General features: G+C 47.1%; 12 protein-coding genes and 1 non-coding gene across 13 annotated transcripts; 7 read left to right on the top strand and 6 right to left on the bottom strand.

Annotated features, from left to right (window-relative positions):
• Nucleotides 1-449: 449 nt before the first annotated feature.
• JR316_0013083 (uncharacterized protein) lies at nucleotides 450-1,601 on the top strand (the record flags this gene model as incomplete). Its single annotated transcript, XM_047898696.1, has 4 exons — nucleotides 450-586; nucleotides 884-966; nucleotides 1,021-1,094; nucleotides 1,143-1,601. The coding sequence occupies 4 exons, from the start codon at nucleotides 450-452 to the stop codon at nucleotides 1,599-1,601; spliced, it is 753 nt and encodes a 250-aa protein (XP_047742244.1).
• Nucleotides 1,602-1,873: 272 nt separating this feature from the next.
• On the bottom strand, nucleotides 1,874-2,913 carry JR316_0013082 (Highly reducing polyketide synthase stpks1; the record flags this gene model as incomplete). Its single annotated transcript, XM_047898695.1, has 3 exons — nucleotides 1,874-2,563; nucleotides 2,631-2,797; nucleotides 2,832-2,913. The coding sequence occupies 3 exons, from the start codon at nucleotides 2,911-2,913 to the stop codon at nucleotides 1,874-1,876; spliced, it is 939 nt and encodes a 312-aa protein (XP_047742243.1).
• A 1,718-nt stretch (nucleotides 2,914-4,631) lies between these two features.
• Nucleotides 4,632-6,615, top strand: JR316_0013081 (Aspyridones efflux protein apdF; the record flags this gene model as incomplete). Its single annotated transcript, XM_047898694.1, has 10 exons — nucleotides 4,632-4,776; nucleotides 4,857-4,979; nucleotides 5,043-5,094; nucleotides 5,150-5,209; nucleotides 5,267-5,417; nucleotides 5,465-5,945; nucleotides 6,021-6,084; nucleotides 6,158-6,180; nucleotides 6,275-6,447; nucleotides 6,553-6,615. 10 exons carry the CDS (start codon nucleotides 4,632-4,634, stop codon nucleotides 6,613-6,615), a joined length of 1,335 nt encoding a protein of 444 aa, XP_047742242.1.
• Nucleotides 6,616-7,495: 880 nt separating this feature from the next.
• Nucleotides 7,496-9,004, bottom strand: JR316_0013080 (GDP-mannose 4,6 dehydratase; the record flags this gene model as incomplete). Its single annotated transcript, XM_047898693.1, has 7 exons — nucleotides 7,496-7,631; nucleotides 7,698-7,796; nucleotides 7,855-7,990; nucleotides 8,057-8,584; nucleotides 8,640-8,746; nucleotides 8,833-8,860; nucleotides 8,914-9,004. 7 exons carry the CDS (start codon nucleotides 9,002-9,004, stop codon nucleotides 7,496-7,498), a joined length of 1,125 nt encoding a protein of 374 aa, XP_047742241.1.
• Nucleotides 9,005-9,400: 396 nt separating this feature from the next.
• JR316_0013079 (GDP-L-fucose synthase) lies at nucleotides 9,401-10,912 on the bottom strand (the record flags this gene model as incomplete). Its single annotated transcript, XM_047898692.1, has 10 exons — nucleotides 9,401-9,480; nucleotides 9,534-9,633; nucleotides 9,703-9,782; nucleotides 9,833-9,964; nucleotides 10,012-10,070; nucleotides 10,128-10,202; nucleotides 10,259-10,473; nucleotides 10,536-10,567; nucleotides 10,634-10,704; nucleotides 10,764-10,912. 10 exons carry the CDS (start codon nucleotides 10,910-10,912, stop codon nucleotides 9,401-9,403), a joined length of 993 nt encoding a protein of 330 aa, XP_047742240.1.
• Nucleotides 10,913-11,234: 322 nt separating this feature from the next.
• Nucleotides 11,235-12,583, top strand: JR316_0013078 (FAD synthase; the record flags this gene model as incomplete). Its single annotated transcript, XM_047898691.1, has 5 exons — nucleotides 11,235-11,356; nucleotides 11,413-11,453; nucleotides 11,524-11,892; nucleotides 11,949-12,090; nucleotides 12,148-12,583. The coding sequence occupies 5 exons, from the start codon at nucleotides 11,235-11,237 to the stop codon at nucleotides 12,581-12,583; spliced, it is 1,110 nt and encodes a 369-aa protein (XP_047742239.1).
• A 507-nt stretch (nucleotides 12,584-13,090) lies between these two features.
• On the bottom strand, nucleotides 13,091-14,525 carry JR316_0013077 (GDP-fucose transporter 1; the record flags this gene model as incomplete). Its single annotated transcript, XM_047898690.1, has 6 exons — nucleotides 13,091-13,262; nucleotides 13,345-13,487; nucleotides 13,553-14,015; nucleotides 14,074-14,267; nucleotides 14,380-14,418; nucleotides 14,478-14,525. The coding sequence occupies 6 exons, from the start codon at nucleotides 14,523-14,525 to the stop codon at nucleotides 13,091-13,093; spliced, it is 1,059 nt and encodes a 352-aa protein (XP_047742238.1).
• Nucleotides 14,526-14,745: 220 nt separating this feature from the next.
• Nucleotides 14,746-17,745, top strand: JR316_0013076 (meiotic recombination; the record flags this gene model as incomplete). Its single annotated transcript, XM_047898689.1, has 14 exons — nucleotides 14,746-14,803; nucleotides 14,861-14,991; nucleotides 15,050-15,213; nucleotides 15,264-15,360; nucleotides 15,419-15,696; nucleotides 15,747-15,932; nucleotides 15,981-16,149; nucleotides 16,202-16,312; nucleotides 16,372-16,706; nucleotides 16,783-16,870; nucleotides 16,929-17,000; nucleotides 17,063-17,320; nucleotides 17,383-17,631; nucleotides 17,716-17,745. 14 exons carry the CDS (start codon nucleotides 14,746-14,748, stop codon nucleotides 17,743-17,745), a joined length of 2,226 nt encoding a protein of 741 aa, XP_047742237.1.
• A 790-nt stretch (nucleotides 17,746-18,535) lies between these two features.
• On the top strand, nucleotides 18,536-19,837 carry JR316_0013075 (uncharacterized protein; the record flags this gene model as incomplete). The annotated part of the gene is made up of 1 exon (XM_047898688.1): nucleotides 18,536-19,837. The coding sequence occupies one exon, from the start codon at nucleotides 18,536-18,538 to the stop codon at nucleotides 19,835-19,837; it is 1,302 nt and encodes a 433-aa protein (XP_047742236.1).
• Nucleotides 19,838-20,320: 483 nt separating this feature from the next.
• On the top strand, nucleotides 20,321-20,392 carry JR316_0013074. Its single transcript has one exon. It is a non-coding gene; the product is annotated as a tRNA-Met (tRNA).
• Nucleotides 20,393-21,332: 940 nt separating this feature from the next.
• Nucleotides 21,333-23,395, bottom strand: JR316_0013073 (uncharacterized protein; the record flags this gene model as incomplete). Its single annotated transcript, XM_047898687.1, has 7 exons — nucleotides 21,333-21,745; nucleotides 21,815-21,888; nucleotides 21,959-22,423; nucleotides 22,473-22,565; nucleotides 22,634-22,652; nucleotides 22,863-23,230; nucleotides 23,304-23,395. The coding sequence occupies 7 exons, from the start codon at nucleotides 23,393-23,395 to the stop codon at nucleotides 21,333-21,335; spliced, it is 1,524 nt and encodes a 507-aa protein (XP_047742235.1).
• Nucleotides 23,396-23,882: 487 nt separating this feature from the next.
• JR316_0013072 (UBA domain-containing protein 3) lies at nucleotides 23,883-25,820 on the bottom strand (the record flags this gene model as incomplete). Its single annotated transcript, XM_047898686.1, has 6 exons — nucleotides 23,883-25,156; nucleotides 25,210-25,333; nucleotides 25,390-25,432; nucleotides 25,498-25,548; nucleotides 25,605-25,671; nucleotides 25,736-25,820. 6 exons carry the CDS (start codon nucleotides 25,818-25,820, stop codon nucleotides 23,883-23,885), a joined length of 1,644 nt encoding a protein of 547 aa, XP_047742234.1.
• Nucleotides 25,821-26,062: 242 nt separating this feature from the next.
• On the top strand, nucleotides 26,063-26,704 carry JR316_0013071 (uncharacterized protein; the record flags this gene model as incomplete). The annotated part of the gene is made up of 4 exons (XM_047898685.1): nucleotides 26,063-26,152; nucleotides 26,222-26,325; nucleotides 26,394-26,571; nucleotides 26,627-26,704. The coding sequence occupies 4 exons, from the start codon at nucleotides 26,063-26,065 to the stop codon at nucleotides 26,702-26,704; spliced, it is 450 nt and encodes a 149-aa protein (XP_047742233.1).
• Nucleotides 26,705-26,774: the final 70 nt, after the last annotated feature.

Below are 26,774 nucleotides of genomic sequence, written 5' to 3'. Positions count from 1 at the left end.
AGGTAATGACCGCGGTTCGTTTACGTCACGGTTGACTAGTGACTAGTGACTGCCTGTTATTGCTCTTTTCACTACCTCCTGGTACCCCATAATACTCCAGCACATATCATATCTATGGCTATGGCAGATTAGAATACTAATCAGGTGTCACAATTCTGAATTCCCAGTCACCGAGTAGCCTTCTGCGGCGCTCAGCTGCGAGCCACATACGGTCTACTCTTTTCGAGTCATAGGTTATACCAGCGGGCGCATGTAGTCAAATAGGCGCAGTTGAAGTGGTTTATGGTCCTGCACTCGTGTCACCGCCGGTCCACTGACATAGTCAACGTGTTTGCGGATATGCCAATTCAGGGCTGCGGAGTGGTCAAACTTTCAATAAAAAGGATTTCTTATCGAGCAGTCCCAGAGGCACCTTAATCCGACCATTATCGAGTGATACTCCTAAAACCATGCCTCACAGAATTGTAATTCCCAGGCCCACTGTGAATGTGAAGGCACTTCATCGGCAACGCCGTCGCGCCTTCGTATCGTCCAAGTCGGAGATCGGACATATATGTGAAATATTGCATTCACAACCAGAGCACAAGTACGTTTTAGACATAGGTCTGGTTGTCAGCTGCTAACCTGCAGTCATTAAAAGTCTTTTCGATGAATACGAACGAAGACTGATAAAAGTCACATCTGCATCTGTGCCGCAACCACGGTCTTTTTTTTCGGTGATGACCTTCTTTTCGCGCCTGCACTTATTTATTCATTTTAAAACCTAATCAGAGTTCCCTGGTCGTGATCTCATCAACAATGTTATACATTTGTATCTGGTCTGCGTAAGTGATTAATTATATGTGGTTACCGGACAGTAGATTTACCTATACCTTCTATTCAGGAAATCTTGTAAACATCTTTATGATGGATGTCAGCAGTACCGTTATCCATTGTTGATACTTACTATTTCGTTTATCACAACTGGTATGTATCAAGCAGATCTACTTATTACCACATACTGAATACCCTTATCTGAAGGATTTGCATTTGTGCTATTTCCAGTTGTGATCTTCATCGCTTTTGTGGTTGTTGGCTTTTCTTTGAAATGGAGGGTGGCTATTTCATGTGCTTTTCATCAAAGATGTCAACAACTTGAACAGCATCTGAGCCGTCACAACTCGTCATTGGTTGAAATTGTCCAAAGACATATTGACATGGGCATCCGACTGCTGGAGCAGAGAACGCAAAAGTTTGCCGCACCAATCAACGTCTCTGATAGTTGCCAACTTCTCCAACCCGCTACTGACTGCCCGGAGGCGATTACGATCTCAGATGCTGTGAGCATCAAAGTAAACGAGGATGTCGAACTCGGACATCAGGTTTCAAGAATTTGGGACACCGATAAATCTATTCTACACTCACATGATGATTCGTCACAGAATATCTGGGGAGGCCAAGTTTGGCCAGCCAACGACCCGTACGGAAAAAACGGCGGAAATGTACCTGCAGAGCAACCTTTGGAACTCAAAATTGATTTTACCCGAGTGCACTACGACAGTCGTTCTAGATTTGATACAGAGGGCTGGCTTCTGGTCACCAATCCCGAACCCATTTCCTGATACCTCAACGAATAAAATTTTCAAATTGTAATTACACACTGAAAAGGATTAAATTTAATGGAAAAATGTATCCTGTCCCCTGTATGATATGTACAATGTTACTTCTAATTTACCTCAATGCATGGCCTCTACACCGTGCGCTAGTTTTCTTTAAACAGGCGCTCACAGCGATAGCTTCGGGATTTGCCGTCTTGAACACTAAGGGACATACTAACATAAAAGGTAATCTATGGGTCGAAATGAATATTACTAGTATTAGAGTCATAACATATCTAAAGTCGTGCTACACGGGGTTGGAGATATTTTTCCTGGAGTCCCTTGATCAGCCCTTCGCTCTCCAAAATATCGTAGTGGCCGGCATCCAACACAGTTATCTTCACATCTTTGAAGCACTGATAAACATACCACTCAGCGGGCGGATACTGGTCCGGGGAGTACATGCTAAGCATGCCGTAGGTACCCAAATAGACGCTGACCGGCGCTTTAACCTCTCTCAGCCAGTTTTGCATAAACTCCATCCGGTTTTGATCACCGTGCCCATTGCGAAGGGATTCTTGGTGGATTGACAAAATGAAGTCAAATATGCGGTTTAAAAAGCCGTCCATAATTCCTTTTGACCTTGTCATGAACTCGGATGTAGGAAGTCCATTGTACGCAGCATAAAGATCGTTGGCCATTTGATGTCGCTTTGAGTCCTGTCCTCTTCTATCACCGTGGGTCATACCAACCAGATTGTTGACGCTCGCTTTGAAGAATTCCTGTCGTGCTCGCGGGTCTGTCAAAGGGATCCGCGAAATATCTACTCCCAGTTGTGAGGCAATGAACGTTGTGGGGAAGTGGTCAATAAATGAGAGTTGTTCCACCCTATCTCCGCCTTTCTCGAGAAGTTTGGTAATGGCCACTGCCATTAGACTGCTGGCGGAAAAAGAGCATATGCGATAAGGACCATTTGCTTGTTCCTCCTTTAACAAATTATTTTATGTTTTGTACATCAAGTTCAACACAGTTAGCAAGCAAGTTAGTACACACCTTGATCCTTCTATAATAAAACGCTACTTGGGCCTCTAACGACTGAAGAGGCGTGTCTGGTGTAACTTGAATTGCCCATAGTGTAGTGGAGAAAACGTGTTTGAGAGGCCAAAATGCCTTCACGGTTCCATATCCACCTATCACCACCAGGTCCAGCTGTAATCGCGCTAATATATATATCTGAGAGTTGTAGAAACATACCATGCAAAAGGATCAATGGAGGCTCAAAGCCTTCTCGGATTTTCACTATAGTTTTATGCTGTATGGGCTCGCTGACATACATCGTAAATGACGATCTATTAAACCGTTAGATGTCAAAATGAAGTCGATATTTAATATAACGAGGCCTGACGTACTCGACTTCATGCTGATTCTGTCCTTGAGGTATGCCTTTAGAATGCATCTCTCTCTAACACGAGAATGACAGCTGGAGCAAGTATATTTATAAATTTTGCTGATGAAAACCGTTGCCCGAAGTAAAGTTGGGCTGACTTAATGCCGAGGTATGGGAGTGAGTGTTTTGGAAGTGAACTACGGAGCTGGAGCAAGTTTAGAATTATTTGGGTTTCTAGGTAGAGAACTTCAGGTGGAAGGACGTCGTAAAGCCTAAGAAATGACGCTGGGAAATTTAAACAAGATTGAGACAATAGAAAGTTGATATATATTTTCTTGATGTGTTCCGTCGACGATGCAACCGTGGAAGAACGAAAGGAATCAATACTTTTTATTGCTACCATTGTCTATTAATAGAAGCACACGGTATCCCGAAGCTTTGCTCTGAGCGCTGTACGGGGATTAATGGAGAATACTTGTCAGCTAAGCGATGCTGAGGTTGGGATGCACCCTTTTCCCGGGTCCGCAGCTGATGATTAATTTTGCGCCAGATTTCTGTAAGAAGGATGTGTTGGAAGACTTGTAAATTGGGATACGAGGACTCGGGCGAAGAGGTGAAAATTGAAATTACATGTGTCCACTAGGAGACTGGAGATGCATTGACAAATGAATTCTTGAGCTTACTCCGACTAATCATAGACGTGGGGAAAGTGTGTAAGTTATTTCAGAGCTTTTTCCTGATGGTAGGCATATGATGAATAGAAACATCAAAGAGTTCTGGGTCAGACACGTTTTCCGCATTTAGTATCCGTCCTGGTACATGCATCAAGTCTGGCCCCCGAGTCTGGGTATAACTCCACAAACCATATGATTAAACTCATTAGGAGCTACAGTTGAAAAAGAAGCGGTAAAGAAATAAATTAACGAATTGCATTCATGAAGTATCCAAGTTTATGACCATTGACTACAATTAGTACAATGCAGGTTGAAATTTGGTTAAGTGAGGCCTACTGTCGATTACACCTCAAAAAGAAGCATTTGTTCGAAATTACAAAGAATTCATAGTTACTTAAATATCCCTCGTTGGTTGCGAGTCAAGACAAACAAAGGCGAGAAGGCAAGATAAAAATCAAGTTACACGGCCTAGCTTTACGGTGCCAAGGAAAAGCGTGAGAAAACTAGTTGCACTGCTTAATCACACGCCACAGTAAATCGAACCACGACACCTGTTGACTTCTGCCACTGTCTGCACCTACTGTTGTCTCAATCTACCTATAGATTGTCCTCATGGTGTCTGCATCCATCCAGACTTTCTGGGTCGCACGTCTCGATCTGCATACTTGAAGCTCTTCTATATTGCCCGATGGAACATGTGAAGCAGGATTTAAATTTGTACCATGGCCGTTCCATACTCTTGCACCTTTTCATTTTGATCCCAACAGAACTGATCCCTTCACTCACGCACTGTGTTCTCAGCATGCTATTCTTTATGCTGACTCCTTTTGCCCTCTGGAAGAAGTCTTTGACTCTAATTAAAGGTCGCTCAATCTAGATCCAAGTCCGGTCGCCTTCTCTGGGTACTGTTATTTGTGAAATGTTACTCCTGGAACAGGATTCCTCTTTTCTCTTCTTCCAAGTACATCCAGGGCGGCTACCCTAGTTCTTACAATGTCGGCCTCGAGCCATATCCCCACCAAATCGAGTCAGGATGACATGGCGAGCAAGGAATATGTCCAAACGGAATATCCTTCCATTAGCGCATCAGAGGTCGAGGCCACATCGCCAACAAACCTAAAGTTCGACGAGGGTGCTCGTGCGTGGTGTACAGGCTCGTATCTTACTTGTAAAAGTAAAATCTCCCCCTCCTTCTAATCAAGGTTACAACCACCACAGTTCTAGGAGCTTGGCTAGTACAATTCTGTGTCCTCGGGCTTCCTCTTTCGTTTGGGGTCATGGAAAGCTTCTATGCTGAACATTATCTGTCCAACTTTACACCCTCGACGATCAATTGGATTGGTAAGTGGATACCGCTGGATGATGGCCAGGGCGCCCTTTAAACGTTTCAATTCTATTCCAAAGGATCGATCCAATTATGTTTTGAATTTTTGCTTGGGGTAGTTGTTGCTGGGGTGTATGTTGCCTACCAAGCACCTGTTATGTGATTACCTGACGCTATTTTGGATTAGGTTCGACGCTGGCCACTTCCGCTGGATATCAATACCTGCATCTGTTCTCTTCGTATTCTCGTAAGTGTTTATCCTGGTCTCTCACACAGGCAATGGCTTGCCTCAACATTGCCATAGCATGTTCATGCTCTCGTTGGCAAAGCAAGAACAATATTACCAGATTTTCCTCTCCCAGGGGCTGGGAGCGGGAATCGCTATAGGCATGCTCTACACCCCGACATCATCTGCTGTGTCTCAACACTTCAAAAAGAAGCGTGGATTTGCAATGGTACGCCAGATGCCATGGTGATCCATTCTGTTCTAAGATCTTCACAGGGAATAATCACCACCGGAGGTGCGTTGGGAGGTGCCTTCTTTTCGATTGTTCTCGGTCACTTTCTCAACGGCTCCATTGGGTTCGCCTGGGGCGTCCGAATATGCGCATTTATTTGCCTTGGTTGCCTGATCCTCGCAAACCTGTTGATGAGCACTCAATACCCGCCTCCCACATCTGTTGTCACTAACGAGCAGCCAGTCGGCATTCCATTGGCCCAACTCGTGCGGAGCACATCCTACATATCTTTTATCCTATTTGCGTTTGTTATCTCCATCTCGTTGTACAATCCCATGTTCTCAGTGGAGCTCTTCGCACTCCGGAACGCACATGTTTCCCAGGCGCTGGGTGGTTACCTGCTGGCCATCCTCAACGTGAGCAGCATCTTCGGGCGATTATTTTTCAACCGTCTCGCCGACCGTTACGGAGTATTCGAGGTGTACATTCCTTGTATAACTGCTACAGGCAAGTCCGGCTTTTTACGTTGCTTCTATCTGCTGCAACTCCATTTGCATGATGCGTGGATGATGGAGGTACTGATGTTGTGGTGGTGAGCAGGTGTGATCGCCTCTGTTATGACGAAGTGCACCAGCGTGGCGTCAATTATCGTATTTTGTATCTTGTGCGTCTCTCCATGTTCTGGGTCTCCCTTAATGTTTTCGATGAACTTATGCTAACTCGTCCACGGAATCAAGATATGGGATATTTTCGGGCTCCGGTACGTCTTTATTCCATAACTCCTCTTTATCACCAACTCTTTTCACGAGCTGATAAACCAATAAAAATCGCTGTTTCTTCCATCTTTATGTCAGCCGTATCACTCTATTTTCCCGCAGTGCTCTCTCTCGACCGGGACGTCACCCGTTCGGGCCTGCGCCTCGGTCTTGCTTCAGTCCCAGTGGGGATCGCGAGTCTTGTTGGGACACCCATCGCCGCTGCGGTCGTCGGCCACGACCGTTGGTGGGCAGGGTCCGTGTTCACAGGCGTGAGTACTGTTAATCCATAATTCTCGAGAAATTGAAGTGTTGTTGATCCATTAACGACGGTTCCATTTCCCTCTTGGTTCAAAATTTCTTTGTCTCTCATACAGGTGCTCGAGCTTACAGCCGCCTTGCTTCTGACCATTTCATTCCTGACAAAACCCAAGTACTGACTCCGAGTCTGTACCCGGACTCTGAACCATATATTATATCCCACAATACACATGGATACGTACTATATCACCCACACCCAACCCCTTCCTCATCCTTTGTATTTTATAATGATACCGACTTTAGAGCCTCAGGATCAGCACCCGAGGCCGATACAATGATTACGCTATAGATTTTAACTACCAATCCTTACAGTTACAGGAGATAGAGTCTACCTAGCCAACTACAGACCGTGCACGCACCGGATCAGCATGACTCGTGGTTTTTCTTCTCAGGGCTCTCTCAACATCAAATCACATTACATTGCTGGCACATACAAGTCAAAAAGCGTCCCGAGGAGGCTATTTATCGGATCAAGGTCGTCATGCTACTCATTTTTTTTATTCTACTTCAAGCAAATTTCAAGTGAAGTAGTGAATAGGCATTTTGTGAATCAGCTAGACTCTGCCATGAAGTTAAGATTTGGGTGCAATTGTCGTTATGGGCGACATACGGTCCCAGTCTCAACCAATTCACCGTGATCTCATTGCAACCCTGAACTGTGGAGCATGGGCACGAAAATACCAGGAAGTACCTGCAGGCACCTCCAGGAACGTCATCGTTTAAGCGCACATTGGTACCTTTCTGCCTCCTTGATGCTAATTTTAACAATGCATACTGTGCAGGCACTTTTGTGTTATGGAACGACGATAATTTAATTTTCCCAATAACAACAAAAAATGCTCCGTGTGTACCATACTACAGAGTCCGACTGTCGTCAGACAGTAATAATCAATTATAATAGGATCTAAAATTCCTTCCGTGGATGGCCTGTAGTGAAGTGAAAACAAAAACCACTTGAATAGTGTCCTGCCCAAGCATGTAAAAATTGGAATCCCGTGTTCAATTTTGGTCCTCGACAAGACTTGCAGCAGCCTTGAGATCTGCCTCGACCATTTCCTTGACAAGGGTATCAAAGTCTATGCGTCGTTTCCATCCAAGGATCCGTTCAGCCTTAGCTGGGTTGCCCAGAAGAAGACTAAAATTCGCGCCATATGCGGTCAATGATACGAAACAATCGCATCATACCATACGGGACACTCACTCGACTTCGGCAGGTCTGAAGTATTTTGGATCGACTTTTACAACAGCCTTTCCAGTCTTAACGTCAATTCCTTGTTCATCAACGCCGTGACCTTCCCATCTAGGGATCAATATTAATTAATGATGGCAACTCGTTTGAGGGACGGAATGGTGCAAACTTTAGCGTAATCCCAACGACCTTGAAAGACTTTTCCACAAACTCGCGAACGGGGTGGGTTTCCCCAGTAGCGAGCACAAAGTCTTCTGCAGTGGGTTGTTGGAGCATCATCCACATGCCCTCCACGTAGTCACGAGCTACCCATATAGAAACATGAATGTTAAGACACCGTTAAATCCTATCATGGAGTAAATTAGACTCACCATGGCCCCAATCACGCCGAGCGTCGATGTTTCCAAGGTACAAACATGACTGTTTTCCCAATGAAATCTCCGCGGCGGCCCTCGTAATCTTCCGCGTCACAAACGTCCGTCCCCGACGAGGACTCTCATGGTTGAACAGAATCCCATTGCACGCAAACATCCCGTATGCCTCACGATAGTTGACAACAATCCAATACGCATATAGCTTGGCGCAGCCATACGGCGATCGGGGGTAGAATGGCGTCGTCTCGCTCTGTGGAGTTTCGACGACCTTGCCGTACAGCTCAGACGTCGACGCCTGATAGAACTTGACGTGTTTCTCCAATCCACATGTCCTAATCGCGTCGAGCAGACGGAGTGTACCTAGGCCGTCCACATCGCCAGTGTACTCCGCCATCTCGAACGAGACCTTGACGTGAGACTGGGCTCCCAGGTTGTATACCTCAGTGGGCTGCACCTGCGCGATGATGTACACCAGATTCGTGCTGTCGCTCAGATCTCCGTAATGGAGCTTAAATCGGGTAGGTCCTGTGCATATATGCGCGTCAGTAGAGCATCACACAAGACCAGACGCAAAACGCACGCTCATGCTGATCCTCGTAAAGATGGTGAAGCCGCCCGGTGTTGAAACTCGACGAGCGACGGATAATGCCATGCACTTGATACCCCTTCTCCAGCAACAGCTCTGTTCTGTGATACCGAAAAATGTGAGACACGGCTCTTGTCTGGCCCCATTGGGACGCGACGAGCGCTCCCCCTGTTTGCGTGCAACTCACAAGTAGGACCCGTCCTGGCCGGTGATACCTAGCAGACGAAGAGTGAGGGGACTTCACGAATGACAATACAGAGGAACTGACCAGAAATTAACGCGACTTTGCGCTTCTGGTACTCTTCAACAGGGGGGAGATTGAGCTGGGCAAAGGGGGGAACAAGATCGACGACAGACATGATGGTTGGAGATCAAGAAGCAATGGAGGCAGGACGATTGGAATTTATAGGGCGGTCTAACAGAAATTGGATTAGATAACCTAGCCTTCTAGAGACAGGATGCTAGCGCTTTCAAGGACGGCGTATATGTAGGTGCTGTAGCCAACTCGCTCTTTGAATCAACGATGGATATCCGATTTCTTCTAAACATCATATCTTCTTCATCTCCATTTAGCTGTGATTTATCTAGCCGGTGCCTAACTATTGACCCCGAGGCAATAGAGCAACACTGGACACCACTCTGACATCGGCCATAAGATTGTACAAACGTCCCAAATAGCATGTATGTCACAAATGCCCTAGTCCATTGAAATTACATTGGGTATTCTATCCAGGTATCAAGCTAAGCCTCAAGCTTCAAGCTCGCGATTTCTGCAGCCCAGTGCGCGCGTTGGTGTGGTAGTTGTCCAAGAACCATTTCACAGTCAGGTCCAGAGCTGCTCTCGAGTCAGACTGATATTGCCCCCCGCGGAAAGTATGTTTCACGTACCTTCCTCGAACGGAGTGAACTGGAAACCTCCCATCAAGGTCAAAAGTTTCTTGTTCGAAGCGGGTTTGCGGAATTGACCATCGGCTCGGGAGGGATCAAACTAGTAAAAGAACGACGAAGACAAGAATGAGTGTCTAGCACAGTTGAAGCATGAAGGCCGTTTCATTACCTTGTAGTCACCCTCGAAGCCAACAGCTTTTACAATGGCATCGGCGACTTCTTTAATGCTCACTTCTTCATCTTCGCCAACTAAAATGGAGTCAATGACGAGAAAAAACGCGCATATATGTACAATTTACCTGACAGGATGACGGGTTCAACGTCGTCGTACTCTCGTAGCATCCAAATGAACAATTTTGCGAGATCATAAGAGAAGATAAATTGCCGAAGCGGTTTGCCGGTTCCGGATACGACAAAAGGAGTTTTATTTTCTGGGTTACAGGTCAGCAATGTCCGAACCGCAGCAGAAACGACGAACGTTTGGCTAGGTAGCACTTATGGATGAGGCCTGGGATGACATGCGAGTCTTCCAAATCACTGATAGATAAAAAGATAATGAGAATTAGATTCATTTGGCTGACAATATTAACTCACAAATTATCATGGGGTCCGAAGACATTGGTAGGGATAGCAGAGGTAAAGTTGCAACCGAACTCCTCCTTGTATGCGCTAAGACGGATCGTATCAGGTACATACGTTATTGCAGAGAAATGATAAATGCGCACTGGTTTTGAACATCAACCATACGCTTGGCATGTGCATACCCGAAGTTACTGGAATGAGGAGGCCCGCTGTGGATCTTATTTTCGTCGAGGGGATATTCTACCTTATCAGGGAAGACGCATGTCGACAGGCACGAGATGACCTTTTGCGTCTTGTGCTCGTATGCGGCGTGTAGAACGTTGTCGTTGATGAGAATGTTATCACGGAGGAATGTCAACTGGCAACAACACAACAGATTTAATTAAACAAATCAACCCATGAGGAGTCAACGCGGCTGACCTTGTATTTCATGTTCTTGAATAATCCTCCAACTAGTATGGAATGTAATTAGAGTCATCATTCAGATAGAGAACTGAAAGTGTGTGCTGGGGACATACCGAGCGCAGCGAGGTGAATAACATGGGTAGGCTTGTATTTGTCGTACAGTTGACGCGTCTGGTCGGGGTCCCTGGAATGCTATTGTTATTACAGAAGACACATGGACAGAGAATAGACTCGCGCACGCACCTTAAATCACCTTCTGAAGAACTCGCGAATACCCAAGTCTCTCCAGGCTTCTTTCCAAACCTTGAACCTTCTGGCTCGGTATTTATGACATGTTCAATGGCCTTTCCGACCAAACCGGTTCCGCCAGTGACGAGAATAACGTTCGGCATTCTGTGCTCCAACCTCAGTTTATAGCGCCCAGATAACAGTCGAAAACTCACATATCGCGTTGTTGACCGTCGAGAAAGAAGAGCAAACGACGAGCAAACGACGCCTGCCACAAGGCAGCTACGTTATATCCTGATTCGGGATTATTAATCAGATCTCATTATCTTATCTTTCTGCGTCAACACTACATAATGACACGTGATAAGACACTGATTACTCCTCCCCGGAGTAGTCTCGCGGCTCGGATATGGCATAAGATGCAATCTTTCACTCACTCTCCCACCAGGACCTGTATTTTCACTGTCTTTCTTCCAAACTTGCATCATGGACTTCAGAAAGATAGCCAATGACGTCTACACCTTCGCGCAGCAAGAGGGATCTGATTCGCTGCCATCTTTGGTCAAGGAGGCCCTGGAGGTCATCGACCAATGCCTGGACACCCATGGGTGGGTCCTCAGTCAACCATTCCAAACACACAGAAAAATAACCAGGATCTCCGAAGGCCAGACAAAGTCTCTTTGAGTTTTAATGGTGGCAAGGACTGTGAGCTCCGATCACCGTGTTTTGCTTCATCCAACTACGGCCAACTCATTTTTCCTCATCAACGTAATAGGCACCGTTCTACTGCACCTGTACGCAGGCGCTCTTGCGCGCAGACTCAAAGACAACGAAACACTGAAACCTATACACTCGATATATATTCCCGTGCCATCACCTTTCCAAGTACTGGAAGACTTCATCGAGGAGGCAGCCAAGCTCTACAACCTCGACCTATTCTCCTCGAAACCAGACGCAGGCCAGGTCGAAAGTGTCGTCACACCAGCGCCACAACCCAACGGCACTGGTTACATCGAAACACCCAAACCCGTAGGGAAAGCAAAGGGCGGCGCAGGAATGCGCGAAGCGCTCGAGATGTACAAGGAGATGTTCCCCCACATCACTGCAATCCTCGTCGGCACGCGGAGAACGGATCCACACGGAGGTGAGTCATCTATTACACCTCTCCAAATGTTTAAGCTTTACAATGCCCTTTTCCAGCGAAATTGTCGCATCGAAACATGACCGACCCAGGCTGGCCCGAATTCGAACGTGTAAACCCCATCATCAACTGGTCATACACCAACGTCTGGGAGTTCCTACGGCACTTCAATGTGCCATACTGCTCTTTATACGATGAAGGGTATGTTCCCTTTACCTATCATTTACATCAAAGCTCTATCTCAGCTGTCGAATTCAGGTATACCTCCTTAGGATCTACATTCAACACATTCCCGAATCCCGCACTCTTAGTCTCCCAGTCCCAACCTACGCCACCGACAGATACACCACTAACAGCTTCCTCAATCCTCACTCCACCACCAGCATCTCCTCCCCCACCTGTCACCACATCCGCTCCCTTGGATTACTTACCCACGCCTGCGCAGAATGGCGACGAATCGCAGTCGTCTTCTCTTGTTTCTAGCAGTCCATCGTTCTCCCCTCCCACGGCAACCACACCGGCTCTGTCCAACGGTTCGCTTTCCCCGGTATCGTCATCGTCCTCATTTTTGTCTTTATCAGGCGAGTCGACGCCAAAACCCCCGCCGCGCTATCGTCCGGCGTATGAATTAAAAGACGGCAATCTCGAGAGATCAGGGCGTGGAACTAGTCTGCCGCAGATCAAAGCGCAATAGTGACAACTCTGATACTGATAAGACACATACATGCATACATTGGAATTGAGAGCAACGAAACGGACGACAAGTTCCCTTAGACATCGGCATCCGGACGATAAAGTAATGAGCGGATCTAAATTAAAAACAACTGTATTTTTTGTCGAACTGTCATCAATCTTTTATATCACCTTGCGACCAGCCACCTTAAGCCTGCTCAGACTCGTTCAATTGAAGATACTTAATGCAATCTATCGTTGATGGTCGCGTGGGTGTAAGTTAAATAACATCCATGTTCACGATGTGCTCGAATTATACAAATATGAATACTCTACTAGCGACGCTCTATCTACCTACTCTCTATAATCGCATGCGGGTTATCCTCAAGGTAATCGTACATATCCAAATAATATCTGGCACATGCGGAACGCGGCAACATATGCATATGTATGGGCAGGACAGACAGCGCAGGATCTGTTATCTAATAGTTCCTGTGATGTGGGTAAGAAGATAGTTGGTCTGTTTAATTTACTCCTTGGTTTTGAAGTCTTTCTCTCCGGCCTCGACGTCTTCCATCCTAACACGCTCGTACGAGGGGCGCTTGGAAGGTGTTGAAGAGCCAGGCGATGATTCCTGGTGCTTCACCCAGGTGTACAACCCGGAACCGAGGAGGATGATAGCGATCGAGGATGCGCGACCACTGTTATAATTATACCGCGATAAGAGGATACACATAAACATAAGTACGGTATATAAATCGCGAAAAAACCGGGCGGACGTACGTGGTAATAATATCGTGGAACAGCCACACACCCAACAAGGACGCAGCGACGCCTCGGACGGCAGAAGATACCATATGGGTGATCGGGGAAGTCACTTTGATCGACATCAAGCTCGCAATGCTCATCAGGAAACCAAGGACGCCCTATATGCGAGATTAATGAGTTAGTTAGATGATTAGTGGAGCGTAAAGGAAGCGGTTAGGCTTACGGTGATAGCTGATCCCCACATGAATGTGGCGAGAGGGGACATCGTGCCGGGCTCAGTGACGAGCTCGTTGACACCGAAGAGCAGTTTCATAACGTCCATGCCCTCGCCAGCCAGAATGAGCAGCGGTGCGAGCACAATGGCGCTGAGCAGGTTAGTGTACCATGACAGTGCGAGTGCGCTGCCACCGACGACGTTGAGGCTCTGCTTGATAACGACCGAGTGCACGGCGGTGATGGCGGAACTGGCAACACCGAAACTAACGCCGACCATGGAGAGAGGGGTACCGTCGAGGAAAACCCCAATGAAGAATCCAAGGGTGACTACACCGCAGCAGAGAAGGATATTGAGCGAGGGACGGGAGTGCAAGAAGAAAAAGGACATGAGGACGGTGAAGGGCAAGACCATGCCGCGCGCGACCTGGTAGAATGAGGCGTCGACGTATTTGAGGGTATAATTGCTGAAGCTGGAGGAGGGTCGTCAGAGCTGCGAGCGATTGTTATCTTTATCATGAATGGACATACCTAAGGCCAAATACATTCAAGCCAACCATGGGAATGAGCCCCTTAGAGGTCTCAAGGTCGAGGGTGAGTCTGTCTGGCAGTAAACGCAGGGCATCGGAGACCATGAACAGGCCAGCTGCAATAGCAAGCTGGGCCCATAAGAAGAAAAGAGGGGTCGCTGTGGTATTAAGGACCCATTTGTTGCTGCAAACACGCTATTATTCAACACTTCGCACAGTGGGAATCCACAGGGATACATACGCCATAACCATCTGCACAAAAGAGTGTTGAGTACATAAATATGGATAGCCCGAGGTAGATACTCACCGCCAGTGCAGCGACGAGATAAAAGGCAACAACGCCCATCTGGAAGTCATTCAGATCAGCACAGCGACGATGATGATGGATGAATATTTTGGACGCACGACAAGCGACTTGGACGCGGGCTTCGCTGGCGCATTTTGGTGAGCCATGGTGTGAAAGGAGCGGAGGAGAAGAGTTGGATATCTAGAGAACGGGTATTAAAAACTAAAGAAACACAAAAAAATGCAGCCAGCGAAGTGCTCGACGGGTGGAGAAAAGAAGACAGACAGGCAGGCACGGCCATTGACGCCCGTGAGAATTTCAATCAAGCTCGGACTTTTTAGTCTAAACTGCCGCGGCGCGTCTCTGACTTGACCCGCAACGACCACCATGTCCCTGTCCCCAGACAGCTTCACGCCCCCGCCGCGGAATGGCATCCAGACAGCTTGTTAGTTCCGCGCAAGAGTCATCATGAACGTTTCTTCTGACTAGAATCCTTCGTAAGACCCCGATGACACCATCAAAATCATGCTCGCGACAGACAACCATATTGGTTATATGGAGCGCGATCCAATAAGAGGGCAAGACTCTATCAACACCTTCAAAGAAATTCTAGAACTGGCCGTCAAGCACGAAGTGAGCTACTCCGCAAATTGAACTTTCACAAAGAGTCGCCTTTGAGGCTTGAATCTAGGTCGATTTCATTTTGCTTGCCGGTGATCTGTTCCATGAAAACAAGCCCTCGAGAGATTGCCTTTACAAAGTATCAGCACTGCTGCGCGAGTATACCCTAGGGAGCAAACCAGTAGAAATCGAACTCCTAAGTGATCCACTGGAAGGACAGGCTGATGGTTTTTCGTGCGTCCTACAAGCCTTTCTGTTCTCCTGCAGAGCTCAAGTGTCTGCAGATTCCCCGCGATCAACTACGAAGACCCCAACCTCAACGTTGCCATACCCGTGTTCTCAATACACGGAAACCACGACGATCCACAAGGGGCAGGAGCCGTACGTCCCTTTGTCCATCTCACCCAAGCCCACACCGCACGCTCAACACGCGACGTAGGAAGGTGCACTATGCGCTCTAGATATCTTGTCAGTGTCAGGCCTTGTCAATTATATGGGGAAGATCGACCTCCCGCTCTCTGACGCCGAAGCTCCCACCACAGGGATCGCAGTGAAGCCTGTCCTCCTTCGCAAGGGTAACACCAGGCTGGGCCTGTACGGCATCGGAAATGTTAAGGACCAGAGGATGCACTTTGAGCTCAGAAGTAACCGCGTGCGGATGTTCATGCCCAAAGACAAGGACAAATGGTTCAACATGTTACTACTGCATCAAAACAGGCGCGCCTTCTCAATTGTTGTTTGATTGTCTATTCTGACTATCAGGACAGAGTCAAGCATGGACCGCAGGAGTTTGTTCCGGAGGGAATGTTTGACGAGAATATTGACTTGGTCGTCTGGGGACACGAACATGATTGCCGAATTATCCCAGAACCAGTGGCGGGCAAGAAATACTACATTACCCAACCTGGTTCATCAGTGGCCACATCCCTTGCCGATGGAGAAGCCATTGAGAAGTGAGTTCATTCCATGTCTCCAAGGGAAAAAAGCTTACAGATCTGTAGGCACGTAGCACTGTTGCAGATCCAGGGCAAGGAATTCGGATTGACCCCCATTCCTCTTCGCACAGTACGGCCTTTTGTGATTGAGCAGTTGGTGCTGAATGAGGTGGCCGATGACGAGGGAATTAATCTTAATGACCAGATGTCTATTACTAAATTCTTGAAAGCAAAGGTATGCTGTACTTTCTTGGTGTTTTCTTACATCTGCTAAATCAATTGTACAGGTTAACAACTTGATCGAGCAGGCGGATCAAATATGGGAAGAACGCAACACAAAAGCATTAGCAGAAGGGGAACCGGAAGTCCCACGCATGCTCCCTCTCGTCCGTCTAAAGGTACGAAGCACTCGTATATGCGCCTCTAACCCACATTAAATAACACATTCACGTACCAGGTCGATACAACAGGTGTCACCGAAACCTCCAACCCGATCCGCTTCGGACAGGAATTCCAAGGGCGCGTCGCTAACCCGCGCGACCTGCTCGTCTTCCACCGCAGCAAGAAGCCTGTAGCGCGCGGGGCGGCAGGCCATCGTGTGCATGCGGATGAGCCTGAGCTGAGCATCGACGACCCGGGCCTGACCAACGCGGAGAAGCTCTCCAAAATCCGCGTTGGCACGCTCGTGCGGGAGTATTTGGTTGCGCAGGAGTTGCAGTGCTTGGGTGAAGGCGGCATGTCGGATGCGATCCAGCTGTTTGTGGAGAAGGATGATGCGAATGCTATTCAAATGTAAGTTTTTCTGTGTCCTCCTCTTTTTAAGGGGTTTTGGATGGTGAGTGGGATGAAAGCTGATGCACTGATATAGGCATGTGAACAAGTCGTTGAAAAACCTATTAAGTAAATGTTCGGGCACCGAGGACGTTGAGCTGGGTGAGGAGGAAGTCGATGATCTGGTTCGCATTTCCGGATCATGTTCTTCGGTCCACAAACTAATCATCATTCCCTTCACAGCTAGACAAAGCGAAGGAACAACAAGAAAAGGAGTATCAGGAACAATACCGTGTAGCGCAAGCTAAGGCTGCTGTACGTCGCCCATAGCTCAAACAAACGCCTGACTGATATTTTTCATACCTCAAATGTTTTAGGAGAAGAAAAAGAAAGATAATGAAAAAGATTCGGATAAGGAGTCTGTTGATTCGATGATGATGGACCTCGATATCGACGCGGGCGACTCCGAGTTCGACCAGCTTGACTCGGAGGACGAGCGGCCTCCTCCTAAGAAAAGGGGTGCAGCAGCTACCACTACTACGACGGCTAGGTCCAGGGCAAAGGCTCCTGCCAAAGCACCCGCGAAGGCGCCAGCAAAGAGGGCACCAGCGAAAGGGAAGGGCAAAAAAGTTCAAGTGCGTCAGCATATTCGTGTTTTTCATTGTTCCGCGCGTCTGTTGCTGATGTGTGTTGGTAGAGCGACTCGGATGATGTGATTGATTTGGACAATGATGAGGAAGATGATGATGTTGAGGAGGAAGAAGCCCCCAAGCCTGTGAAACGTACTAACCGATTGGCTGTACTCAGCCAACCCGCCGCGAAGAAAGCGCCTGCGAAGAAAAAGGCAGCCACCCCCGCTCCGAAGCAGAGCCAGCTCACGTTCGCTCCCGCTGCGCGGTCATCCGGCACCCGCACAGCTGCGACAAAGGCGAGAGGGAAGAAGGTTGTAAGTGGCCCCAACTGTTTCCGTTGCGCCTCCTTTTTTATATGGGTTCGCTGACGAGCCTATCAATGTATTTTGTTTGTATAGGTTGACGACGATGATTTCGATGACGATTGATTTCTTTTATACATATATATCTTGCGGCTTCTGTCCCCATCTTGTTGCTACAATGTACTCACTCACTGCTTTATATGTCAAGCTTTGTTTTTTTACTTGTTCCCGAAAAAGGAAGGTAGCAGTCTATTTTTGTGCTTGTGGTTGTTTTCATTTTTCGATCCCCAGGTTCAACTTCCTAAGTATTATACTTCTTCATTAAATCCTTACATTTTCCAAGACCAGTCTATTATCCTTATTTATGTATCTGTCACATCGACTTACTACTTTCCGTCTAACTAATGTACTCCTGTTGGAACAACATGGTGGGTGTTAATTTTATGACCTGAACTAAAAATAAATACTGATGCTGATATTTTTAAGATCACCTTGTATTTGCTTTGCAGGTACACACACGCACACACACACACAACCCGTACAATAGTACCCTTCATATTCCTTGTTTATTTCGACTACCTTATCCACGAAATTGGAAAGGTTTGTCTTTGACGTCAATGCTGTTACCCAAGGCTTCAATGCCTTGTAGGCAAATAGTCACAATGGAACTCTTCAATGTCATTTTAGTGCTGCTCACAGATATTTATAAAATTGATTAGCGCCCACATCTCAACTTCGTTAGCTGCAACGCCTATCGACCTATTCGGGACCTCCTTGTTCTGCTGTGCATAAATTGCAGCAAAATGAAAGAACAATATTAACGCAACTACGCCTAGCCCCCATCCTACCACTATGTATGTGGGAAACATATCTTATTCCTTCAACCTTTACATGCTAACCACTTTGAATGGTAGATATGTCTGTCGTCCCCTATCCAGTTCCTACCACGTCTACGCAATGGCAAAGTTTCTATGGAGGTGCAACGTCCACCGAGAGCTGCCTTTACTATGACAAGTATGGTAACCTGAATGTTGAACTCACGCTAAATGGCAACGCCATTCTTCCTGATTACATGTCGCTCGCTCGTGAAGTCCAAAGACACCCAACCGCGCCGATCAATATCTCACTCTGGCACTGGCCTGCCATCGAGCTGAGCCTATCACTCCAACCTCACATGTCCCTGCTCTGGAGCGTTTTTCATCGTTGGCACACTGCTAGGTTTGACATCCCTCTGCTCAACTATCTTATGAAGAAGACGTCTTGGATGGATGCAGAGCGTCCGCGGCCGCATTACTTCACCAGCCTGATGATACGGAATATAGGCAAAGCAGGAGAACTGGCGCCCTCCCTCACGCGGCTGATTACAGTGTTGTTGTGCAATCGATACGCAAGCCTCCATCGCATTGATATATGTGACTCTGGATACACCATGCCGCCGCTCAAATATCTAGCTAAAATACCGTTCGAGAATTTGACGAGCATCCGGTTTCTCGATACCCGCTGCTCAGCCGCCCAAGCGCACGAGATACTACAGGGGTCACTCAACGTACGGGAGTTTTACGCGACAGCCATCACCGGACCCAACCCGCGCGCTGAGGTCTTCGTAGCGGCGTGTGTGAACCTCCGCGTGCTCAACATCCAACTCGACGAGCTGGACTTTGACCGCGATGACTTTGGCCATGTCTTTGCGCTGCTCGACAGAATCGCCGCGCCGGACCTCGAACAACTCACCCTCGGCTACGAGAGCGATTGGAGCTCTACACACTTTGCAGAATTTTATGTCGCTGTGCAGCCGCGCATCCGGAAGCTTCATCTGCACAAGATGAGGCTGAACGAGGTCCAGCTTATGAACGCGCTTCGGCTGAATGAAGATATTGAGGAGCTGATTTTAGATGGTCAGGAGGATCATTGGCGGGGTGCACCCCCTCCACTGTTGTTCTCTGAGCGGAGTTGTCCGTTTTATATGACCAACCCAAATGGGTACCTTATACCAGACCTGAAAAACTTGACTGTGAGAGATAACTGTATTGACGAGAGTGGGTCCTTTGGCCAGTTGGTCCGGGATAGATTCAAGCATGACAATTTGAAGGAGGTTGTCATCCTAGGGGAGCCAGACGGAAAAGGGCTGTGTCGCGAGGATCGGAAAATATTGCAGTACCTCTCATCAAAAGGGCTTCGCCTTTCCTTTCTAGAATCTCTTCCAGAGGCTTCGTGTTAATATTTTAGTATTTTATTCGAGGTTGGAATATCTATTTTTCAGTATCTTCTATTTCTCTTTTAACTTTATCAAATTTTTATAATACTTTGCCATGCCCTTCTCTGTGGAAATTGAGGCTTTGAGATAATGTGAAGGTACATAAAAGAAAACTACAGGCTGGTTAAAGGCGATACAAGTAATTTATAACTTTCGCACATTCTATGTTTTGCCACAATCAAACAGGCCTCCATTGGCCTTGAAAATACTTCGGAGGGAAGAAAGCAGCGAAGACCATAAATTGATGGATTTGCTTTGGATATCAATTTGCGCAGCAGTAAATGAGACACACGGCAGCAATAAAAACCGATGCGGAATCATCAACACAAATTTCCATATTTGTATGTAGTTATCCCCGATGGACAATCGCCAAAACAATCTGCAACTCCGAAAATTAAAAAACACAAGCCCAGAGCCCAGAACAATTTTAATGCTTTACGTACTCATAGCAGCATGGCGCAGCGGTAGCGCGCGGGGCTCATAACCCTGAGGTCACTCGATCGAAACGAGTTGCTGCTAGGACTAATAGCTTTTTGATTACCACCTGTGTACCCTGTATATCTGGCACTTTTTTTCGTAATGCAACATACAAAGAGTTACATTCCAGTTGGATTAAATACAGAATAGTTATCCAAAATGAAAGGGAATTTGCGGGTTTTATTTACTGGTGGTAGGGCAGGCTTTTGACTGACTCGATGTCGCATTTTGATCTTGTTTGTTGGTCTGAATGGTCTCTGAACTACTATCGCCCTTTTGATTTTGGTTGGTCGTCTGAAAAGAGCCTGTCTTGTTTGTCCTGACATAAATTGGCCTTGAATCCAGGGGCGGAATAGGCAAGCACAAGGAACGGTTTGGGTCGGCGCATATGCAATTGAAGCCTCTGTCACAAGTTGTTGGGCCGTGATGTTCAACTCCGCCACACTATTCCAGCAGCATCCATCATCAGCACAACTAAACGTTAAAGGCTTATTGATTGAGAGTATACCTGTTTGTAAGGTGCAGCATTTTGGGCCACAATGGGCGTCGATGCTGACGCTGCAGCCAGGATTACTGTTGACTTGACCATCGGTAGTCTTGAGTAGAGGTATTTTAGAATGATATTTCTTTTTCCAAGCCTGGCTTTTTAACATGTTTGTATTGCATTGTCCTGCGTTAGTTAGAATTGTTAAGGATCTTCCGCAGCTATGAAAAATAGCTAATAGGAAAATTCGCATCCGATGCAGTCTCAACTTTTTAAAAATGCAGTAATCAGGATAAGGATTTGTTTGGCGTCTAAAGCTAAAATCCTGGCCGATGCACCTAAAATTAGCCTTTTCAGACAGATGGCGGTCAACAAAAGCCGCCATGAAGATTTGCTTACCGTTCCAGCGCGTAGACGAGAAAACCATAGCCTTCTCATCGCGTGCATAAATCATTTGTCCACTGTTTGGCATGTGCCGTATGGGTGAACATAAAACATTCAAAGTTCGTCGTGCTCTACAAGCCTGACGTCGCCGCTGGCTTCACTTCGCTCATTGCTATGCGCCGTACGAATACGAAAGGTAACGAAGATCGCCGACGCCGAAGGTTCGAAACTCAGATGTCCCATAGTATTATTGGATACACCTTCGTTTATTAACCATTTTAATGATTGGCGTTGCTGACGACCAAGGAAGTCATATTCAGCTGCATACTCATCGTCAAGATTAATCGCCACGAAAAGAGTTTCGTGTCCTTTTGTCCATGTGCCGGTATCTATACGCCCATACGTGAAGTGTTTGAATATCACATTCTCGTCGAACAGAAATGTCGCTATTCGAGGCAGTGTTAATGCCAATCGAGAGGCGCAATGTTTGATATCTACAGGAGTGGGGTCGATCCACGGTATGACACCTTTTGAAATTAGTTTGATTTGGTCGCACGAATAGCAACAAAGGCAAAAGACAACTGCTGCGCACTTACCTCGAGCGCCATGGTTTATGCTCAGGAGGGTCTGAGCTAGCCACTCTTTCCCAGTAGGAGGGCGGGCCCAGAACCTATTTCATTTTTCGGTTTCAAGTCAGCGTGGAGTTCAAGCTGAATAGGTAAGCAAACATAGCGACTGACTCTTCACCCCCAAAAGCCTGAGGTACAGCCCAGTTAAATTTAGTTTTCTCCCAGCCCATGACTTTTAGCCTTCTACTGGCGTCGTCGAGCCTTTTGGATGTGTCCTCCAGATTACCTATGCAATTGTCGCATCCACAGCAACCGAAATCTGTGGTGCAAGGTGTGTCATACTTGGACGAGAATGTAACATTATTCCCGAAGGAATAGACATCATGCATAATAATATCTGCCCCAGAGGTATACTCCTCAAAGAAATAGTCGGCACAGTTGAGCGCAATTGATACAGGGTGATATTGGTCGAGATTATTGACGACTTCATAGGCCTTTCGTGCTGCATCGAAAGGGTGTCCATGGCCGTCTGGCTCGTCTGCAGTATACCACAGCAACAGACTTTTTCGGTGTCTGATAGCTTTCACCTCTCGTGCAACTTCTTCAAGGTCCCGGTAAGAGCTGTGGACATGAACACTGTATGACAATGAGACAACCCGAAATAACTCACTGTCGCATATCATACATTAGATACAATCCGATGTCGTCGAGATAGTCTAACATCGCTTCAAACACGGCTTGGTCACCAAAAGGCGGCACGGGATGAACGACATTGAATCTAAGTCGACATAAATGACAAAAAATGAGTCAGAACGTCAGCATGAAAAATAAGCGCATTTTAACTACCCTTGCTCCTTGATCTCGTCTAAAATACTTAAATTAGACGCCAGATATCCTCCAAAATCTGTATAAAACCCTATCGGAAATATTGGCTTGTACTCTCGTCCGGTTGTTTTGACCAACATAGCCCCCGTTTTGCGATCTATCGTCGTTACAGACCCAAAATGATGACGGGGAAGATAAGAGAGAGAAGTCGTAGAAGTATAACTTTTTTCCTGCCCAAGAGATAAGGTACATCTTACTGCATACGGCTCAAGGCGTGGCTGCAAGCTACACAGTGACACAGGAATCTCTATATTCGTGGCGTTGAAGAGGACATTAGAGAAACTAGAGCGTTCTTCTCCAATGTCAACATGCAAACTGAAGTTTGAGGGATCAAGCGTGTCGAAAGAGTCCGGCAAAGGCCATGAATACCGCAAACGGGTGAAAGTGACCAAGGTATCGAGAATGATAGATGCTGCGTCACAGTCATCACTTTCGAGATATATGTGCATCCTAGGCGCGCATTGGAACGCGAGTTGCGGAGCAGAAAGTTCCTCCAGAGTCTCAAAAGCACCCTCAGGAGGAGTTATGGGTTGATCTTTCCTATAGTTTTTGCCACACCTACACAGAAGAGATGGTCAACGGTTCTTGAACGTGTAACGGAATAAACCCGAGTGACGCGTCAATCGCGTACCATGTCTGTGCTGCTACGCGTGTTAAGCAGGGGAGTGTCCAAGCGATTAATAAGAAAAGAATCCTATTCGCCCAGGAAACTTGTGGCGACATAACATAAAGGGACTATAACTTGATAGCCTTAACCAGGAGCCCGAGTGAGTAGTATGAGTGAGAGATGAAATTGGAGATGCTCGGAGTAAAAGACTCCCACGCCTGAGTTCGGTGATATCCTAATCCCTGAAGTCCCGGATCAGCGTGAATATTTAATAGCCAGTCAGGTCAAAGTAGAATAACAAGGTATACTGCATTGAAAGATATAAACAAAGAGAAAGAAAATTAGTAACATAAACGGGCAGCGTGAAATATTCCGGGCATCCAATAATAATACAAGCGCATTAATATCCTGGTGAATCCCATCCATAAAGCAGCCAAATTGAAAATCAAGAAAGAGGGAAGAGGAGATATGTATATCATCAAAAATGAAACCCGAAAATAAAGTAAAAGGAATGAATCACTGCTGTCAGTAGAAAACAAGGCATGAGCTCTGCTGCCGATTAAAAGCATAAAAGGTCAGTGCATTCGAAAGCATGCAGGCTCATCACATGGCTCCCCATTGCTGTTGGGTCCCCGCAGAATAGCTGCCACTTTGAGGAAACATCTGGCCGTACATCATCTGCGGCTGACTGGCCGTAAACATGCCCTGTTGTGCAAGCTGTTGCTGCTGCTGCGTTTGCATCTGCTGCTGCATTTGTTGCTGTTGCATCTGCTGCTGCATTTGTTGTTGTTGCTGCTGCTGCAAGAGAAGCTGCTGCTGCATCTGCATAGTCGTCATTCCCAAAAATTGACTCTGGCCAGAGTCCGACGCGCCCATCGCGCCAAACTGAGCCGACGACGCCGACATGGGGCTCTGATACCCGAACTGCCCTTGAGTCGGTGGCTGCTGCTGCACTTGGGGTTGTGGGCTATGGGAAAGGAATTGCTGACTTGGACTGGGAGACAAAAATGGTTGACTGGGGCTATGTGAGAGAAATTGTGGCTGGCTGACGCTTGGAGTCATGAACCCCTGACTGGGAGACGCAGATAGGTAGCTCTGTCCCACAGGACTTTGTATCTGCAGCGTCGCCTGTGCCTGTGGTTGCATGAAAGTGCCAGACGTCGACTGACTCAACATCGGGTTACTCGAAGCCTGGAATTGAGCGTAGGACGGAGCAGCCGGTGATGTTCCTGTGGTCGTCTGTGAAAAAGGCGACGACATCTGAGCCGGGGCAAACGGAGATTGAGATTGCTGTTGTGAATAAGGGTTCGTGCCGATCTGCTGGCTTTGGAATGGATTCATGCCCATTCCTGCCGACGTGACGCCCACTGGGTATCCTTGTGCACCTATTGCACCATTTACGTGGGGTTTCGGTGCACTGGAGAAACTAGGGCTCGATTGATACTGTAAAGGTAAAGTCGAATTTTGGACCGGACCAGCAATGGAATTGAGATCATCCCATATTGAACTGACTCCACCTATGGTATTCTGTCGTTGCGCCTGTTGTAGATGTTGTGCTTGGGTAACCGGAACAGGATGCGACATGGATCTTTGGTTTTGCGCATAGTACGAGGTAGGGGCAGGGTATTCAGAGGCTTGATTTGAACCGGAAGCGAGACGTGGAGCCAAAGATGTCGCTGCCGCGTCGGTCGCTGTGACAAGCGGTCGCGGAGGCGCGCTCGGAGGTGGCGCTGGCTGTGATGGAGGAGATGCCTGTGTGGAACTTGACAAAGGCGACGAGACAGATCGGGGTGCCACACTGGCAGCAGATCGCGAAGGGCCAAGTTTGGAAGCGACCAAAGCGGACTTGTCAATGAATTTTCTGTACTCATACTTCGCTGAATTGAAATGTCAATCTGAAGTAGACATGACCATGACACAACGCACGCACCTCGGATATACTGCTCAATCTCACTATCCCTCTCAGTCTCTTCGAGATTCGGTGGCGGTGGGTGGCGTAGCTCGTTAGGGTTGTAAATGCTATTCGACTTTACATTTCCCATCGACTTCATGAACTGAACACCGCGAGTTGTTTAGATATTGCGCAGAGTAAAATAAGTGAAAGGCTGACTTCAATTTGATCCTTCGTCCAATCATCCATCGTCAAGCTCTTCCTATCCAAATTGATTTAAGTGTTATTGAGGGTGTCTATGTGCAGTTGTGACCTTAGAATGCATACACTTTGGTAATATGTGTCCCGATCTTTCTGTGAATGCTTGCACAATTCACGCTACGAATAGAAGGGTTGAGTAGATATATGGTTTCACGCAGAAACCCATAACGTACCAAATAAATATTCCTAGACTGTGAGATGCCCATCGTGGCATTCTCGTTTTACAATCAGCGCATATGTCTAATGGGTCGACGGTGGCATGAATGAACTGGCTCTACCCCTAAAGCATGCACAACTGACGCACTATTTCCAGGTAAACTGGCGAGTTCAAGAAGAATCTTTTGATTACGATCTTTCTGCAGCTTATTTTGTGGGTTTGAGTTCATCATCCTTGGATATGCTCGCAAGGAGTTGGAGGTAGAGTTGAGGGCAGAATTGCATCCAGTGCTAACCGCCAAACGAAATCTGACCGGAGATGCCCAAAAGGGACATTTGTTTGCCATCTGGCTTCATGGCAAATACTACTACTTGCTTATGTCATCTACCCCGGCGTTTGACTCCGGCTACTGGAACGGATTTGGACGCAGATAGAGCAGCTCGCGCTCAGCCTTGTACCATCCCTTGTTTCATCATGTCCACAGAATCCCAGTCACTCAATGCTCCTTCAGATGCTCTCAAGGCATATGCTGCCTACCCATTTGACACAGACGAAAACTACCAGGTCAGTGTTCGCCGATGGACATCAACTTGACCACATTTTCAAAGTGACCTCTGTTCTCGTTCTCCCAAGCAAGGTCTAGCTAGTATCCTGTCGGGAGGAACTTACGACACCTCATCGTCTCAGGAGGTCCGAGATGAAATGATAAGACGCACCCGAGTGTTTTATTTCAACAAGTAAGCGAGAGTTCATTTACGATTGCTCTGTGAAAGAGACATGTAATCCGCCACTCCATCTGCTGCAGGATAACCGGAAGTTCAATCACCTTGGAGCAAGTCCGTGAATTTGAACTTGCAACCCCTGCAGATTCTGCCAACGACGATGAGACCCGCGTTTTGACCTTTGCAGAGCTCAAAGAGTTGATAGAATCAGGCAATGTCGACAAGATACCAAATAACAAAATCATCCCGGATCGGCTGAACGTGAGTCATTGCACTACACCCCGTACCCCGTGCAGCCCTAAACAAGGTTATGTAGGATGCTCCTCCTAGTCAGTCCAACGCCCCACTACCCAAGAAGCCTTGGGAAAAGGCGGCAGCAACCAATTCGTCGTGAATCATACCATCATTACGAACGCCATGATGGGGCAAACTCTTAACCCTCTACTGTACATGTATCAATAAAC

The sequence above is a fragment of the Psilocybe cubensis genome, chromosome 13 (genome assembly GCF_017499595.1).
Source record: "Psilocybe cubensis strain MGC-MH-2018 chromosome 13, whole genome shotgun sequence".
Lineage (NCBI taxonomy): Eukaryota > Fungi > Basidiomycota > Agaricomycetes > Agaricales > Agrocybaceae > Psilocybe > Psilocybe cubensis.
Note: the sequence above shows the minus strand (reverse complement) of the source record. Positions and strands in the feature narration are given on the sequence as shown.